General features: G+C 43.6%; 1 protein-coding gene across 3 annotated transcripts in view; it reads right to left on the reverse strand.

Annotated features, from left to right (window-relative positions):
• The window catches only part of lrrc58b (leucine rich repeat containing 58b), a 47,452-nt gene extending 29,915 nt beyond the window's left edge, over positions 1-17,537 (reverse strand). The window contains exons 1-2 of one of the 3 annotated variants that reach the window (XM_086006860.1): positions 17,398-17,537; positions 16,404-17,268 (exon numbers count right to left, since the gene is read on the reverse strand). In XM_086006860.1, the coding sequence (XP_085862986.1) occupies positions 16,404-16,879 (476 nt within the window). In that variant the 5' untranslated portion in view covers positions 16,880-17,268; positions 17,398-17,537. The remainder of the gene's footprint in view (positions 1-16,403; positions 17,269-17,397) is intronic. The other 2 variants (XM_086006859.1, XM_086006858.1) reach the window with 2 other exon arrangements.
• Positions 17,538-19,473: the final 1,936 nt, after the last annotated feature.

The raw sequence follows: 19,473 nt of genomic DNA on the forward strand, positions 1-19,473 counted from the left end.
GCTGTGAGTGTAAGATCCAGTGATAGTGTCTCTTCCTCCTATGACTGGTAAGGTACCAGTTCTTGGGTATCTGAAATGAAAAAAGGACACAGGTTGGGTTGTGGTGAGGGGAGAGGAGAAAGTAAGAAGTGCGTGCTTACACCATCAGTAGCTTGTGTGCCAGAAGAAATTGTGGGATGAGTTAAAGTGGGAAGAGAGAAGGTTGATTAAGTATGCAGATACCCTCATCATCGATCCCTCCAGCCCCACTTGTGGCCACGGCCTCAGCGATGCCCCTTCCCATGGCCAGCACGGTCTCCTCCATGGAGACCAAACATGCAGGCGTGCTTGTCCTCCTCCAGTCCTTTCCTGCTGCCTCGTGTTGTGCACCATATTCTCCTGCAAGAAAGAGGGATGTGTGTCATTGAGCGTCATGCAATATGTTTGGGTGATGTGGCTCTCATAGTTGAATAGCTGCCAGTGTATGCGAGCTGCGAGTACGAGGGTTGCAACAGTGTACGTGTGTGAGGGTGAGGTAAAGCATATGAACTGAAGGGTTGGGTACTGATTGATAGAGGTTATTGGTAGGTGGGTGATGAAGGTGTAGTGAATTGAGGAGTTTAGTGGTGCAGTTGATAGGATATTCCATTTCAAGATTGAACTCCCTCACCTTGACAGCACCCGAACCCTAACCCCCACCGTCTCTGAAGGCCACCCAAATTGGCCTACTTCAATGGATTATATTTTGTAAATAGTGGCACACATGTGCAGTAGAACAAAATTCATGGATGTTCCACATCATACTAACAGCAAGGGCAGCAGGACATTTTGTTCTGTGTATGCAGTGACCATTCAGCATATTCAACCATTATTACTGCACGGCAAATCAATGGCACAGCCACAGCAATAAAGGGAGAATCTTGTAATTAAAACAAAGAACATTCTGTCTAGTAACCAACGATCCAGAATTGAAGGCCTGCTGAAACTCATCGATTCCTCATCTCATTTCCAGCCCTTGGTGAGGGAGGGACAGGCAGTAGAAGGGAGAGAATGGTTTTAGCTGAGGTTCAAGTGAACTGAGCACATAGAACAAAATCAAATTCAGCAAATGTGGAGATAGATTCAGAAGGTGCTTGGTAGTATAGAATTATCTTGCTTCAGAGCAGCTTAAGTTTGAGTGGGAGAACTCCAGGGAAAGAGTTAAGTTCAAACTAACAGCAGAGGACTTGGCTTACAATTCTGCTGACTGGAATGAGCTGTGCAATAGTTCAGCACAGCGAGGAACACCCAAACACTTCATTGGCAAATTCTGGTGGCACTTTCCACTGACATAAGCATTTTGTTAAGGGGGTGGGGGGGGGGAATGGACACACATGGAAGAGTTTTATAAACTTAATATGGGTTTAAAAGCTGGATTTTAAAGGAATTGGGACAAAAGTATCACTTGGAAACTTAACACAGATCCAGTGTGCTTGAACACTCGTCTGCAAATCGTGACATTAATGATCACCTGATAGAAAGCAACATTGTAGGTTTTTGAAGTTGGAATGGTTACTTCTTCAGTACATTAAATTTAAATAAACTGGTTAATGTTCCCACCATTGTCAGAATTATACTAGAATATGGTGAACTGGTCAGGTTTGACTAAACAAGCTTTTTTCATAACTGCCATTTTGGGAACAGCATATAAACTGTGAGGGAACTTTAGGACGCAAGTTTCACAATTAAATTAATGGAAAAGAAAAATCGAGCAGAGTGTATAATGTGCAACTGATCCACTGCTGCCAGTTTTCCGCCCACGACCAAAGTGAAAATTAACCTCTTAATCATTTCACTACAAATCAGGGAATTCAGAAGAAACTTCCTTACCCAGGCAGTGGTGAGAATGTGGAACCCGCTACCACAGCGAGTAGTTGAGGCGAATAGTATAGATGCATTTAAGGGGAGGCTAGATAAGCATATGAGGGAGAAGGAATAGAAGGTTATGTTGATAGAGTTACACGAGGAAGGATGGGAGGAAGTTGGAGTGGAGCATAAATGCTGGCATGGACTGGTTGGGCCAAATGGCCTGTTTCTGTGCTGTATATTCTATGTAATTCTAAAATCAAGGGCCCACTGCCCAAGTGAGAAAGAATATTAACTCTTTTTAACCCATTTCTATTAATTTCACTACAGTTCCGACGAAGGGTCGACCGGAAACGTTAACTGTTTCTCTCTCCACAGATGCTGCCTGACCTGCTGAGTATTTCCAACATTTTCTGTTTTTATTTCATATTTCCAGCATCTGCAGTATTTTGCTTTTCTATTAATTTATCAGTTATTTACATTTCATAAAGCTGAAAATCTGAGGTGAACAATACCAACTTCACAGACAGATATCAATAAGCAGGTGGCAAGCTCTCCAACCAGTCACAGTCCCACCAGTATTCAATGCAGCCATTTTGAGACACTCCCACAGCAGGTTAGCAGGGAGTAGGAGATCTATCTGGCGGGTCTGTATGGAGCTAAATGCTTGACATTAAAAAAAAATACTTTAACAAATATCAACGCCTTTTCCCCCCCTCCCCCCGATATAAAATGGGGAAGTACTTTAAACAAAAAATATTCCCTCTAGGCTCAGATTAACTGATCATTCATCTCATTGCTGTTTGTGGGATCTTGCTGTATGGAAATAGGCTGCCTTTTTGCCTATATAAAAACAGTGAGAGTACTTATTGAACAATTTATTGAATGTGAAGAGCTTTGGCTTGTTTGAGAGAAATAAAAGGCATATAACGACAAGACACATTCTCCTTTCAGACTTCCCTTCCTTTCTAAGTTACTCGGTACCGGGATCTGTGCTGTCACAGGCACAACAGCATGGAAAGATTTTTGGTTTTACCTTTTGAATAGACTCCCCCATGTTGAACGCCACTTGGAAGAAGCACTGAGAGTAGCAAGGGCACAGAATGTACTCTGGGTGGGGGACTTCAGTGTCCATCACCATCACCGAGCTGGCCGAGTCCTGAAGGACATAGCTGCCAGTCTGGGCCTGCGACAGGTGGCGAGAGAACCAACACGAGGGAAAAACTTACTTGGCCTCGTCCTCACTAATCTACCTGTCGCAGATGCATCTGTCCATGACAGTATTAGTAGCAGTGACCATCACACAGTCATTGTGGAGACGAAATCCCGTCTTCACACTGAGGACACCCTCCATCGTGTTGTGTGGCATGACCACCGTGCTAAATGGGATAGATTCAGAACAGATCCAGCAGCTCAAAGCTGGGCAACCATGAGGCGCTGTGGGCCATCAGCAGCAGCAGAATTGTATTCCACCACAATCTGTAACCTCATGGCCCGGCATATCCCTCACTCTACCATTACCACCAAGCCAGGGGACCAACCCTGGTTCAATGAGGAGTGTAGAAGAGCATGCCAGGAGCAGCACCAGGCGTACCAAAAAATGAGGTGCCAACCTGGGGAAGCTGCAACACAGGACTACATGCATGCTAAAAAGCAGGAGCATCATGCTATAGACAGGGCTAAGCGATCCCACAATCAACGGATCAGATCAAAGCTCCTGCCACATCCAGTCGTGAATGGTGGTGGACCATTAAACAACTAATGGGAGGAGGAGGCTCCATGAATATCCACATCCTCAATGATGGTAGCGTTTGCAACAATCTTCAGCCAGAAGGGCCGAGTGGATGATCCATATCAGCCTACTCCGGAGGTCCCCACCATTACATAAGTCAGTCTTCGGACAATTCGATTCACTCCACGTGATATCAAGAAACGGCTGAGCGCACTAGATACAGCAAAAGTCTATGGGTCCTGACAACATCGCGGCTATCGTGCTGAAGACTTGTGCTCCAGAACTAGCCGTGCCTCTAGCCAAGCTGTTCCAGTACAGCTACAACACTGGCATCTATCTGACATGTGGAAAACTGCCCAGGTATGTCCTGTCCACAAAAAGCAGGACAAATCCAATCCGCTCAATTACCGCCCCATCAGTCTACGCTCAATCAGCAAAGTGATGGAAGATGTCATCGACAGTGCCATCAAGCGGCACTTACTCACCAATAACCTGCTCACTGATGCCCAGTTTGGGTTCTGCCAAGATCACTCGGCTCCCGACCTCATTACAGCCTTGGTCCAAACATGAACAAAGCAGCTGAATTCCAGAGGTGAGGTGAGAGTGACTGCCCTAGACATCAAGGCAGCATTTGACTGAGTGTGGCATGAAGGAGCCCTAGTAAAACTGAAGTCAATGGGAATCGGGGAGGAAAACTCTCCACTGGCTGGAGTCATACCTAGCACAAAGGAAGATGGTTGTGGTGATTGAAGGTCAATCACCACAGCCCCAGGACATCGATGCAGCAGTTCTTCAAGGCAGTCCTAGGCCATCGATGCAGCAGTTCTTCAAGGCAGTCCTAGGCCCAACCATCTTCAGCTGCTTCATCAATGACCTTCCCTCCAACATAAGGTCAGAAATGGGGATGTTCGCTGATGACTGCACAGTGCCATTCACTACTTCTCAGATAATGAAGCAGTCCATGCCCGCATGCAACAAGACCTGGATGACGTTCAGGCTTGGGCTGATAAGTGGCAGGTAACATTCGCGCCACACAAGTGCCAGGCAATGACTATCTCCAACAAGCAAGAGTCTAACCACTGCCCCTTGACATTAAATGGCATTACCATCACCGAATCCCCCACCATCAACATCCTGAGGGTCACCATTGACCAGAAACTTAACTGGACTAGCCACAAATACTGTGGCAACAAGAGCAGGTCAGAGGCTCGGTATTCTGTGGCAAGTGTCTCACCTCCTGACTCCCCAAAGCATTTCTACCATATACAAGGCACAAGTAAGGAGTGTGATGGAATACTCTCCACTTGCCTGGATGAGTGCAGCTCCAACAAAACTCAAGAAGCTCGACACCATCCAGGACAAAGCAGCCCGCTTGATTGGCACCCCATCCACCACATTAAACTTTCACTCCCTCCACCACCGGCGTACCGTGGCTGCAGTGTGTACCATCGACAAGATGTGCTGCAGCAACTCGCCAAGGCTTCTTCAGCAGCACCTCCCAAACCCGCGACCTCTTCCACCTAGAAGGACAAGGGCAGCAGGCACATGGGAACACCACCAAGTTCCCCTCCAAGTCACACACCATCCTGACTTAGAAGTATATCGCCGTTCCTTCATCGTCGCTGGGTCAAAATCCTGGAACTTCCTACCTAACAGCACTGTGGGAGTACCTTCACCACACGGACTGCAGCGGTTCAAGGCGGCGGCTCACCACCACCTTTTCAAGGGCAATTAGGGATGGGCAATGAATGCGGCCTTGCCAGCGACACCCACATCCCGTAAACTAATTAAAAAAGAGACTAGAACCAAGGAGTTGGTGTGGAGAGAAGTGCCCCAGGAATCTGTGTTGGAACCACTCATGTTTCCAATTTACATCAATGACTTAAATACTCAAAAGAAATTGGTCAAATTTGCAGGTGATATTAATCTAGGAGGACAGTGGAACTGGAGGAGGCAGCTGAGAAATTAGACTGAAATGGACAAAATATGTAAGAGAACAGATGAAATAGAGCAAGTAGAAATAACTGCATATAGGATGGAAAATTGGACAACACACATACTCCATGAATAGATTTAAAATAGCTGAGAAGAAAGCCAAGAGGAGATTTAATAGAGATTTTAAAATGTGTGAGTAGTTCTGTTAGTTTTCTCCGACACTCTATTTCCTCTAGTTGGGGATGAATTTGAAAGAGACCAAGTGCAGAACAGCATTCAACTAAACCAACAAAATGTTGAACTATAGAACCAAAACCGCAGAATACATATCAGAAGAAGTCATGATCAAACTGTACAGAATGATGGAAATAAAGTGGAATATGATATGAAAATGGCAAAGAACTGGAAGGCACTACAGTCAATTGGTGAAGAAAATGAAACATGAATTGGAAAAATGAACACTTAATAAAATATTGTGAATAAATGGAAAATCTTGCATGGGATAAGTTTGAATAAGAGAACACCTTGTGCAGTACAGGTATAGGGCAATAGTTAGAGGGCAGGGCTGGTAACCATTAGTTTTAAATTACAGTAATCCTATTTAAATATCATGCATAGGCCATATTTCCACCCTCTACACTACATTAAATTATATTATGCCCCATGGTCATTTCTGGTAGTGTGACTTGGGTGGTTTATTCATATTATTTTCAAATTTTGTTCAATGTTTAATTAAAACCCATTGCACCTTGTTGAGATTTTTACCTCATAATACATTTCTCTGCCAGGTTAGGATAACCAGAATATTAGACATCAAAAGTTCATTGCGATTAATTGTAGCCATAATTTTGGAATTTTATGCTTTAACACATTTTACTTTGAGTCAAACTATTTTATTTTTTTTGTCAAGTTGGTGATCACAAATCCCAGAGATAAAATACTCCCACAAGCAAAATCACCAAATGAGATAAAACAGTTTCTGTTTGATGTTCTGTTAACTTTACAGACTTGAGACTGTACCAATTTTATTTCTCATATCTTCACCTACAAGTGCGTGGGATGGTTTCGTTGCATTGCATATCTCAATCTGCACAGAACCTGGATTTGAATCTCTCTTCGTGTTACATGACAGTAACAACACAGCTGAAGTGAAATAAAGACCACAACAGCCGTGCACTCACCACCGAGGTACGTACTCAGTTAGCCACCAGTTTCCCTACATTACAACAGTGACTACACTTCAAAAGTACTTCATTGGCTGTAAAGAACTATGGGACGTCCTGAGGTCATGAAAGACATTATATAAATGCACGTTATTTCTTTCTTTAGTTACAGTTGATGCAGGAAACTTCCCTTCATTATCTCTATTGCTGATATGTCTTATTACCTGAACTGATGGTTTCATTAAAATTGACTCTGCAAAATAAGGTGGTTTCATACTTTACTGAGGAACTGCCTTTGTGTGTACACAAACTGGTTATTGTTTCCTAAAAAAAATTACTCTTTGACATGATATGAGTATGACCAAGTACTCATGAAATCATGAAGTTTTTGGGTCAGAGGGAGGTTATGCTTGAACTGTATAAAACACTAGTTAGGCCCGAGCTAGAGAACTGCGTGCAGTTCTGGTCACCACATTAGAGGAAAGATGTGATTGCACTAGAGAGGAGATTTACAAGGATGTTGCCTGGACTGGAGAATTTTAGCTATGATGAAAGATTGGATAGTCTGGGGTTGTTTTCTTTAGAACAGGAGGAGGCAGAGAGGAGAATTAATTGAGGTGTATAAAATTATGAGGGGCCTAGATAGAGTGGATAGGAAGGTCCTATTTCCCTTAGCAGAGGTGTCAACAACCAGGGGGCATAGATTTAAAGTAATTCGTCGGAAGTTTAGAAGGGATTTGAGGAGAAATTTTTTCACCCAGCGGGTGGTGGGGGTCTGGAACTCACTGCCTGAAAGGGTGGTAGAGGCAGAGACTCCCATCACATTTAAAAAGTACTTGGATATGTACTTGAAGTGGCGAAACTTACAAGGCTAGGGACCAAGAGCTGGAAAGTGGGATTAGGGTGGATAGCTCTTTGTTGGCCGGCACAGACAAGATGGGCCGAATGGCCTCCTTCTGTGCTGTAAATTTCTATGATTCTAGAGTTAAATATTGCAGGGGTAGAATGGGGGTTGTATCCATTCTTAACAAATTCAGAAAGCAATCATTTATCTTCCTGATGTGCGGTAGGAGCACAACATGTATATTTAGATTTTATTTTTTTTAATAACCAGCTCGTCCATTAAATTCCAGTTCAGAATAAGAAAACATTTCTCAATTCACAGTAGTCCTGGTGGCAGCAAATGAGAAGCAGGATTGCAACAAAATGTAACCGAGTGCTCAATGGGATCTCGAAGTCTATTGTGATGCTGGTCACTTCTGCTCGAACACTGGTGCCTTGATACATCTAAGAGAGCACTGAAGTGGAAGGACTGACGCAGCAAAAGGCCAGCAGGCTGGGTTGATGAAAGTGCTATTACTGATTAGTACCAGGGCTGAAGAAGCTGCTTCGTCAGACATACCTTGAAGTCGATAAAGGTCAAAATTTACTTTCAGAAATACCTTGTGTTGCATTTTATATTCCACCTTTCACTAAAAATAAAAATGAATAAATTGCCTTGCAATGAATTTGTGGTTGCCTTGTTTCATTTGACTACTACATTACTACTTGTAGTTATACTTGTATGCATACAAGTTAGTTATTTAATGTAAATGAGTCTCTCAAACCATATTACAAGGGAGAGTGATAACATCAAGCAGGAAGTAATAACATTTACGTTAACCTTAGAAGCAAATTCTATTACTTGTTATATAATCCCAAAAACTGTAGCATGTTTGCCAGAAACAGCTTATTTTCAGTTTTGGCATTAGTTGATCATATCAGTAGTTCACTAATCTACCGTGCATACTTACCACCCTTTCTCAGTTGGACCGTGACATTATATTCTACATTCCCCTCCTCCATTTCCCCCCCACCTCCTTTTTTACCTCTCCTAAAGGCAGGAAGTTATATTGGGATGTGATTCCATGGCCAGCAGCAGCAATTAGGAACACCACTCATAATAGCCTAGATAGCAAATGTCAGCATACCATTCCACACAATTAAGTCCAGTTCTGTCCAAAGACACACAAGGTGGCGAGCGTTAGTGAATAATGATTAGGAGTGTAAACCCAGGCTGATTATTTTCCCCTTCTTACCCCAGGCGTGCTGAGGCATAGAGATCAACTAAATCAGCATAAGCCAGGAAATAAATTTGGGACCTTTCTGATATTCTGGCCAAGTATCACAGCAGGCAGTGCTTTTATTCACCATCAGGGATGTCTCATGTTCTATGCTTTAAGACTGTGATTTCTGGCCACTTGAACAAGACATTTTACACGAACTGCTTCTGGAATGATGACACCATAAAAGTTTGCACCAGTTACATCTACAATGAGAAGCCCTGGCTCCAGTTGCATCATTGTCACTACTGGAACAAAATTTCACAATATCATATCACAATCACAGAATCACAGAAACCCCACAGTGCAGATAGAGGCCATTTCAGCCCATCGAGCCTGCACCGACACATATCCCACCCGATCCCCGTAACCCCACGTATTTAATCCCCCTAACACTAAGGGTCAATTTATCATAGCCAATCATCCTAACCCGCACATCTTTGGACTGTGGGAGGAAACTGGAGCACCCGGAGGAAACCCACACAAACACGGGGAGAATGTGCAAACTCCACACAGAGGAACAAATTATGCTAATTTTTTAAAATTCATTCATGGGATGTGGGCATCGCTGGCAAGGCCAGCATTTATTGCCCATCCCCAATTGCCCTCGAGAGGGTGGTGATGAGCCGCCGCCTTGAACCGCTGTAGTCCGCGTGGTGAAAGTACTCCCACAGTGCGGTTAGGCAGGGAGTGCCAGGATTTTGACCCAGTGACAATGAAGGAACAGCGATAAGTCAGGATGGTGTGTGACTTGGAGGGGAACTTGGAGGTGGTGGTGTTCCCATGCGCCTGCTGCCTTTGTCCTTCTAGGTGTTAGAGGTCACGGGTTTGGGAGATGCTGCCAAAGAAGCCTTGGTGAGTTGCTGCAGTGGATCTTGTAGATGGTACACACTACAGCCACGGTACGCCAGTGGTGGAGGGAGTGAATGTTTAAGGTGGTGGATGGGGTGCCAAACAAACAGGCTGCTTTGTCCTGGATGATGTTGAGCTTCTTGAGTGTTGTTGGAGCTGTACTCATCCAGACAAGTGGAGAGTATTCCATCACACTCCTGACTTGTGCCTTGTAGATGGTAGAAAGGCTTTGGGGAGTCAGGCAGTAAATCACTTGCTGCAGAATACCCAACCGGTGTTTATGCTCCACATGAGCCTTCTCCCACCCTACTTCATCTAACCCCATCAGCATATCGTTCTATTCCTTTCTCCCTCATGTACTTATCTAGCTTACTCTTAATTCAATAACTTTTTTTTTTTTTTTTTACACAAATAAGGTTCAAATTTAGTGCATAGGCAGCACCAGCAACTGACAAATTACTGCTTTGTCCAGATAAAGATGCACTGCAGCAAATGCATTTGTACAGACAGGCATTTATTGAAATTGATTTCCAAGACTGAATAAGAAGCTCCCCACATATGGGAGTACAATGCAGTAAGCCTGTGCTGGAATGCATTTGCTGGCTTGTCATTCAGTGGTACCCCAGCTGATTAAAGTTGCCGACTTTTGCCAAGTCCAAAGCTAAACAGTAATAGGATAAGGGTGGGACATGGAGTGGGATCATGAGTTCTGTTGTTTTCTTTGCCAGTGATAATAATTCACTGAAAATCTTAATAATTAATGCTTCCACATAAGAGGGGGCGACTGGATCCCTGCCTCTTTGACCAAGCTTTTGGTCACCTGTCCTAAAATCTCCTTATGTGGCTCGGTGTCAAATTTTGTTTGATAATGCTCCTGTGAAGTGGCTTGGGACGTTTAGGTGGTATATAAATGCAAGTTGTTGTTGTCCAACTGGTGTCAGAAGCATTGAACCACCTGGTCCAAAACCAGGCAGCTGGCAATCCAACCACTAGGAAGTGTCAGAAAGAGCTTCCACAGAAATGGGGAAGGGTGGGGCATCACTTAGAGCCACTTAAAAGAATTTGTATTAAGTAAAAGAAATAATTCAAAACTTCAAAATTTATATTTGGTAAAGAACTGCTACAAATCTGAAGAACATGTATTGATTCCGGTGGTTCTCGGTCACTCGGAGAAGAGAAGAACTGTAGGGAAATTAAAGAGCAAAGTTCAAAGTACCTTATTATTAGCAGTAAGATTCAGAGCGGCTGTCAGGAGTCACAATAGTGTTAGTTACTAAAAGACATCCAGATTAATAAAATGAACCAAAGTACACAGATATAGAGCTAGGTGAAGGATTCAGAAGGACGATTATGGAAATAAAGCTATAAACTAGAATTTGGACATTACAAAAAGAGAAAGAACAGATCTGGGTAATACCAGGAACCAAGGTGGGAAGTGATGAAGGACACAGTATACAGACAACCAAGACAGGAATGGTTTTTGGTTACAAAAGGTGGATGGATCATTAATTAGAACCAACAAGGACTGCCTCACTAGGTACTAATGCAAGAAGTCACACAACACCAGGTTATAGTCCAACAGCTTTATTTGAAATCACAAGCTTTCGGAGCGCTGCTCCTTCAGGTGAAGTGGAGAAATGCATAAAGACACAGCTTATATAGTCAGAGAATCATGTCAGATGTTTACAGGTAACCTTTCCAACTGCCATTTATCACACCTCGGCAGAGAGATAATCACAGCAGTCAAAGGTGTGAATGGTGTCCAAACAGGTCAGTCAGGGAAACATTACATCAAAGAACAATGAGGTGGGGTCGCAAGGGGTCAAATATTGCAGATGCTGGGGTCTGTATGAAAAACAAAAAAAGACAAAACATTTTTTTTTTTTTGGCTGGAAATCACAGCAGGTCCGGCCGCATCTGTGTAGAGAGAACAAGCCAATGTCGACTCGAGTCTGGATGACCCTGCATCAGGTGGGGTTACATGTAGCGTGACATGAACCCAAGACCTCGGTTGAGGCCGTCCTCATGGGTGCGGAACTTGGCTATCAGTTTCTGCTCGACGATTTTGCGTTGTCATGTGTCTCGAAGGCCACCTTGGTGGCCTTCTCCAAGGTGGCCTTCGAGACACACGACAACGCAAAATCGTCGAGCAGAAACTGATAGCCAAGTTCCGCACCCATGAGGACGGCCTCAACCGAGATCTTGGGTTCATGTCACGCTACATGTAACCCCACCTGATGCAGGGTCATCCAGACTCGAGTCGACATTGGCTTGTTCTCTCTACACAGATGCGGCCGGACCTGCTGTGATTTCCAGCCAAAAAAAAAATGTTTTTTGTCTGTTTTTTTGTTTTTCATACAGACCCCAGCATCTGCAATATTTGACCCCTTGTGACCCCACCTCATTGTTCTTTGATGTAATGTTTCCCTGACTGACCTGTTTGGACACCATTCACACCTTTGACTGCTGTGATTATCTCTCTGCCGAGGTGTGATAAATGGCAGTTGGAAAGGTTACCTGTAAACATCTGACATGATTCTCTGACTATATAAGCTGTGTCTTTATGCATTTCTCCACTTCACCTGAAGGAGCAGCGCTCCGAAAGCTTGTGATTTCAAATAAAGCTGTTGGACTATAACCTGGTGTTGTGTGACTTCTTACATTTGTCCACCCCAGTCCAACTCCGGCATCTCCACACCATCACTAGGTACTGACAGCAATGAACTGGAAGTATAAACTGTAAAGGCTTTCACTGCCATTGTGTAAAGTAATAGCATAGTGATGCATACACCAAACGTTTTAAATGTGCTCGTTACAAGAGGACTGTCTCTCTAATTCTACAGGATCACTATGACCTTTACTCAGGAACAAATTCAATACTAATACACCATGTGAACACAGACCCTGTGGATTAAGAGTTGGCTACAAGTACCACAAAGATGATGCAATACCACCCCACAGCTACATCATCTGAAGACAAACATGTCAGCTAACTCAAATGTTAATGTTTGCTATTAAAATCTCAACAATCAGCTCATATGCCAGTTTAATGTCCTGAAAGTTGCTTTAATTACTCAGCTAGTGAAAGCCAACTTTCAAAGCATTTCCTAAAGCAAAGTGAAGTATTTGACAACCACATGGGGCGACTCTGTTACCAGACCTACTAGCTGTTCACATCACTTATTATTTACTGACCCATCAACCTGTTGTCCTGTACTGTTTCATTCACAACTCAGGTTTGAATATTCTGAATGCACAGATTAAGTCAAATGCATGCTTTACTCCCTGTCCTATTTAAAAGAACCATAGAATCTCAGAAGCTTTCAGCACAGAGGGAAGCCATTTGACTCATCACATGAAGAGGTTTCATGTGCATAGTACTGTAGTGCCAACAGAAATCTTGTTTTTGGTTAGCTGTGCACAGAAACCCATCACCATGTTTAAGAGTTTCCAAAACAAGATACAGGTACTAGGAAATCCACATAGATCGCGTTTCTGGTTGTCCGATATTGAATGCATGGTCTCCTTGTAGTATATATCCCACTTACTTAAGTCCAGACCAGACAGCTTACGTGCAGGTTGGCAGAGCCTAGGCTTGGGGATGCTCCCAGTGTGTGCAGGGGTATTGCTGGAATCTAACCACTAAAACTATGCAATTTACCAGTACAGAGCACAGCTAAGCTTCCTGCTGCTTGCCCAGCCAAGACCACCAAACAAGCTGGGACATTTGCTTGCTGGTTATTTGGAGCCGAGTGGGAAGAATTCCAGTAATGGGTCTACTTGTGCTTGGCTGACTGGTCAATCAGGAAACACTGCAGGCCTGTGCAGCTAAAGTACTGGATTATTGACACAATAGCAAAATACTGCGGATGCTGGAAACCTGAAATAACAACAGAAAATGCTGGAAATACTCAGCAGGCCAGAGTCTGCCACAGTGGGCTGATGTGGTTCTCAACTGCCATTGCCAGGCATGTCATCTTGGAGCCATCTTGACCCTAAGGAGGGGGGGGGGGAAGCGCTTTTAATCCCAATCCGACTAATTCCAGAACTGTGATTTTCTTTTATTGAAATACAAGATGCTATGATTTACAATGGGGTTTTATTTGAACAGATTCACATCTTTGGTGGCCTGTAATAATTATGAGCAAATCTACAGTGTCCTCTTGACATTAACATTATTTACATTGGGACAGGAAGATCCTTGTAATATTCAATTGAACAGAGACAAGCTCAAACAAATCAATCTGAAAACATAAATGCTTCAGCTTCAACTATAAATGCAAATGCCTCATTGTCCCCCCTTTTTAAAAATCTGCATAACTTATCCAAACTCACTTTCATAGAAATGTACAGCACAGGAGGCCATTCGGCCCATCGTGTCTGTGCTGGCCAAAAAGGAGCTATCCAGCTAAATCGAAAAGAATTACAATACAGCATGTATTTCTCTCTTCAAAAATATTAGCAGTGGAATGTGGGTAGTAAGTTGCAATTAATCACAAAATTGACATGGATCTGCATCAGAAGTTACAAAATTGTTGAAACAGTTATGTTTAACCAGGTTTTCTATCAGATATTTTAATCTGGCATTAGTGTTTGAAGCCACACTGCTGAGTACTACAAAACTGATCTGCTTACAGATCTGATTTTACAGCTGTATGAGAGGACTGAGGGCTTACAGCACAAAATAAAAATACTGGTGCCCCTATGAACCATGAAAAATGCATTCCTCTCAGCATTTTAATTACTAACTTGAAACTGCCTTTGGTGACCATCTTCATAAATGAATTAAAAGATCTTTAAACTCACTGGTGAAAGTTACGAGTTACTCTCGGAATGGAGTGTGCTACAAAACAGATACAACAACAACAACTTGCGTTTACATAGCACCTTTAACGTAGTAAAACGTCCCAAGGCGCTTCACGGGAGTGTTATCAAACAAAATTTCACACCGAGCCACATAAGGAGATATTAGGGCAGATTGGTCATAGAGGTAGGTTTTAAGAAGTGTCTTAAAGGAGGAAAGAGAGGTAGAGAGGTAGAGATGTTTAGGGAGGGAGTTTCAGAGCTTAGGGCCGCGGCAGCTGAAGGCACGGCCACCAATGGTGGAACGATTAATATTGGGAATGCTCAAGAGGCCAGAATTGGAGGAGCACAGAGATCTTGGAGGGTTGTGGGGCTGGAGGAGATTACAGAGATAGGGAGGGTTGAGACCATGGAGCAATTTGAAAACAAGGATGAGAACTTTAAAATTGAGGCGTTGCTTAAGTGGGAGTGCGAGTTAGGATATGGCCGGAAGAGGTTTGGATGACCTTAAGTTTATGGAGGGTGGAAGATGAAAAGCTGGCCAGAACTGCATTGGCATAGTCAAATCTAGACGTAACATGAGAGTTTCAGCAGCAGATGAGCCAAGGCAGGAGCCGAGTCAAGCGATGTTACGGAGGTGGAAATAGGCCGTGTTGGCGATGGCGCAGATGTGTGGTCGGAAGTTCCTCTCGAGGTCAAATACGACACCAAGTCTGCGAACAATCTGGTTCAGCCTCAGCCAGTTGCTAGGGAGAGGGATGGAATCAATGACTAGGGAACGGAGTTTGTGGTGGAGACCGAAGACAATGGCTTTGGTCTTCCCAATATTTAGTTGGAGGAATTTTCGGCTCATCCAATACTCAATGTCGGGCAAACAGTCAGACAATTTAGAGACAGTGGGTGAGGTAGAGCTGGGCGTTGTCAGCGTAAATGTGGAAATTGACGCGGTGTTTCCGGATGATGTTGCCGACAAGCAGCATCTAGAGGAGAAATAGGAGGGGGCCAAAGATAGATCCTGGGGGACACCAGAGGTAATGGTGCAGTAGCGGGAAGAATAGTCTCATGTTATGTGATCAACATCAACTACATGGGAATAAGTTACAAGGCTGTAGTCGGAGGGGCAGTGGGTTCAGCGGACACCCATCCTAATTTGAAAAATTAGATTACAGAATTTAAAGTTATTTCATATTATACATTCTTTTGTAAATTAATTAAACTCAAGGGACCCGTTTCTTACTGCTGTCAGCATGGTTACAGCAGCACTACAAAAGGTCACAAGAGGCTAATATAATTCCATGTGAAGTTACTATTCAGATAGAAGAATTAGCAGTAATTTTATAATACATGACTAATGGGCAAGCAGAGTAAATTAGATTTGTACACTGTCCCAAGTTGTCACTCATTAACATACAGCCAGCCTAATACATGCTTACTATTTAATCCAAGACAGTTATTTTGGACAATAAAGATAACAGTATGTTACTGAAAAATGGCTCATGCTACCTCGCTGAACAATACACCCTGTAACTGTCTAGTGTATTTATTTTAAACCATAAATAGTGAGTGACCTTATAGTTTCAACAAAGCTGTACTGATTATCAGTGAAGCAACTTACAGAAAACACAAGTTTTATAAAAATAACTCCGGCGTGTAACTCCTGACTTGGAAGTATATCGCCATTGATTCATCATCACTGGGTAAAGTCTTGGAACTCCCTCCCTAACAGCACTGTGGGAGTACCTTCACCACACGGACTGCAGCGGTTCAAGAAGGCGGCTCACCACCACCTTCTCAAGGGCAATTAGGGATGGGCAATAAATGCTGGCCTTGCCAGCGACGCCCAGATCCCATGAATGAATAAAGTAAAGCGAATTATAAACGTACATTAGCTCTTGTAAAGATCATGGCTTTAGAAGTGTTGATTGGATACAGACTATTTATAATGGTTATTATTCCCAAGGGGAAAACAATGCAAGACTTGCAACATTTTACCTGGTTAAGTTCTCTATTTCTGGTGGAATAGTTTTAAGTCTGTTTCCCCCAAGTGAAAGAGATTTGAGTCTTTGCAATTCTAGAAGCTGAGAAGGAACCTCCTCAAAACGATTACCACTGAAATTGACAGTCTCCAAACTCATCTTTCCTAAGTCTTTGGGCAGCGAGAACTCGTCCATTCTGTTGTTTTTGGCTATCAAAGTCTTAAGTTTGGTCAGTGCCAAGATTTCGTCGCAGATGAAGACGAGTCCATTGGAGCTGATGTCTAGGAACAGCAGATTCCCGAAATGTGCGATATTTCCAGGGAAAACAGTAAATCTGTTGTGAGTCAACAGTAACTGCTGAGTCTCGTTTTTCTTTTCTTCGCTGATGTCTTCCAAAGCCACCGTATCCAGATTCATTCTGGACAAGTTCAGCACATTGTCTCCTTCCATATTCTCCAAAACGTCCATAGCTGATCCTGGCAAAGCAAACATTTTAAACTTGATCGGGGAAATCAAATTTTAGTTTACTGCGAAATACGCTGCAGCGATCTCGATCTCGGCAACTGGTACACTCAACTTCCTCGTCAAATTTCAATGGAACACTGGCTAGACTGGTCGCCTCGTGAAAGTGGGTGCCCCGGAATCGGAATTGTCCATAACCGACCTCGAATCCGGATACGTGTTACTACGACTGCGCGCGTTCCGGGGCCTAGTTGGGTAGAACTGTCAATCAAATGGAAGGGATCACGCGGGCTGAGCTGGACTCCGTGTAAAGGTCGCTGTGACGAGGGTGATGTAACCATTGCTGCGATTTGCGTAATGACGCACAAACGACTAGTTAAATCAGGCCAGAGAGCAAGTGGTATGGGAGGCTTCTGCAACTAAGTGAAATTGTAATGAAACAAACAAGAATTAAGAGATTCAAGTAAAAGCTGTGGCTTGTGAACAAAAAAATTGTTAATTGCCATTAAACGAAAAACAAGATTTCAGACCATAACCTCAGCCCCTACCTTGTTTCTCTCACATGGCAGCTGTCGCTCATTTTGCCATTTACACTTCATCTAGAGTCATCGTTTGTTTCTTAACTTGTCCCATTACCACCTCCTTTTGCCTTGCACCATCATCCCTTTTGTCTCTTAATCTCTCCTGCCTTCCATCCGATCACAGATCTCCCTTTTATTGTTTCCTCCTCCTCCCCCTTTCCCTGCTCCTACATTTGCTTAAAAACCTGTTCCATTTCCAGCTTTTTCCAGTTCTGATGAAAGGTCATCGACCTGAAACGTTAACTCTGTTTCTCTCTCCACAGATGCTGCCTGACCTGCTGAGTGTTTCCAGCATTTTCTGTTTTTATTTCAAAAACAGTACCCCCCGCCGACCCCGCCACGTGCAGGCAGTTCAAGAACAGCTCAGTGAAAATAAGTCGTTATTCAGGTTTTGCAACCCAATGTTCCTTAACTTTTATTGGAGGGAAAGAAACATAAATACATGCTGAAGGTACAAAATTAATGGTGCATATGCAGCAGTGGGGGAGGGGTAAGATCATAAGATCATAAGAAATAAGAACAGGAGTAGGCCATACGGCCCCTCGAGCCTGCTCCGCCATTCAATAAGATCATGGCTGATCATCAACCTCAACTCCAGTGTCTCGATCCCCTCCACTGTCTCTAATTTGCTTGTCTGACATTCAGTACCGGATGAGCAGAAATTTCCTCCAACTAAATATTGGGAAGACCAAAGCCATTGTCTTCGGTCCCCGTCACAAACTCCATTCCCCAGCCACCAACTCCAACCCTCTCTCTGGCAACTGTCTGAGGCTGACCCAGGTTCACAACCTTGGTGTCGTATTTGACCCCGTGATGAGCTTCCGACCACATATCAACTCCATCAACAAGACCGCCTACTTTCACCTCCATAACATCACCCATCTCCGCCCCGCCTCAACTCATCTGCTGCTGAAACCCTCATCCAGGCCTTTGTTACTTCTAGACTTGACTATTCCAACGTACTCCTGGCTGGCCTCCCATCTTCCACCCTCCATAAACTTAAGCTCATCCAAAACTCTGCTGCCCCTATTCTAACTCGCACCTTGTCCTGTTCACCCATCACCCCTGTGCTCGCTGACCTGCATTGGCCCTCGGCCCGGCAACACCTTAATTCTCATCCTGGTTTCCAAATCACTCCATGGCCTCGCTCCTTCCTATCTCTGTAACCTTCTCCAACCCTAGAATCCTCTGAGATCTCTGCGTTCCTCCAATTCTGGCCTCCAGCGATCCCTGATTATAATCGCTCCACCATTGGCGGCCATACCTTTAGCTCTGGAATTCCCTCTCTAAACCTCTCTGCCACTCTACCTCTCCTTTAAGACACTCCTTAAAATCTATCTCTTTGACCAACCTTTTGGTCACCTGTCCTAATATCTCCTTATATGGCTTGGTGTCACATTTTGTTTGGTAACGCTCCTGTGAAGTGCCTTGGGACATTTCACTACATTAAAAGCGCTATATAAATGCAAGTTGTTTTTGGAAAATTGTGGCTTTAGAAACTGAATACCTCTTGCTGCAGTCAAGGGGTCCCTTCCTCCTGTATGCTCTGTTTCCTTTGAATGCTCTGTTTCCTTTGAATACTCTGTTTCACCTTCCAATTGCTGTTCAAAGGGCTCTTGCTGCCATTGCTTTATATGAATGCCTCTTTTAATTGCCATGTTATGAAGAATATGTTTTTTAATCACTTTATCAACTTGCCTTGCCACCTTTAAGGATTTGTGTATATGGACACCAAGGTCTCTCTGCTCATCTACACTTTTCAAAATCGTGCCATTTATAATATACTGTCTTCCCATATTAGTCCTCCCAAAGTGCATCACTTCACACTTCTCTGCATTGAAATCCATCTGCCATACTTCTGCCCATTTCACCATCCTGTCTATGTCATCCTTAAGTCTACTCATTACTATCTACCACGTTGCCAAGTTTTGTGTCATCTGCAAACTTTATAATGCTGCTCCCTACACCCGAGTCTAGGTCGTTTATAAAAATTGAAAAGAGTAATGGACCCAACACTGACTCTTGGGGAACACCACTGCAAAC

The sequence above is a fragment of the Somniosus microcephalus genome, chromosome 14 (genome assembly GCF_052327205.1).
Source record: "Somniosus microcephalus isolate GS21.2 chromosome 14, FLI_Smic_1.0, whole genome shotgun sequence".
NCBI lineage: Eukaryota > Metazoa > Chordata > Chondrichthyes > Squaliformes > Somniosidae > Somniosus > Somniosus microcephalus.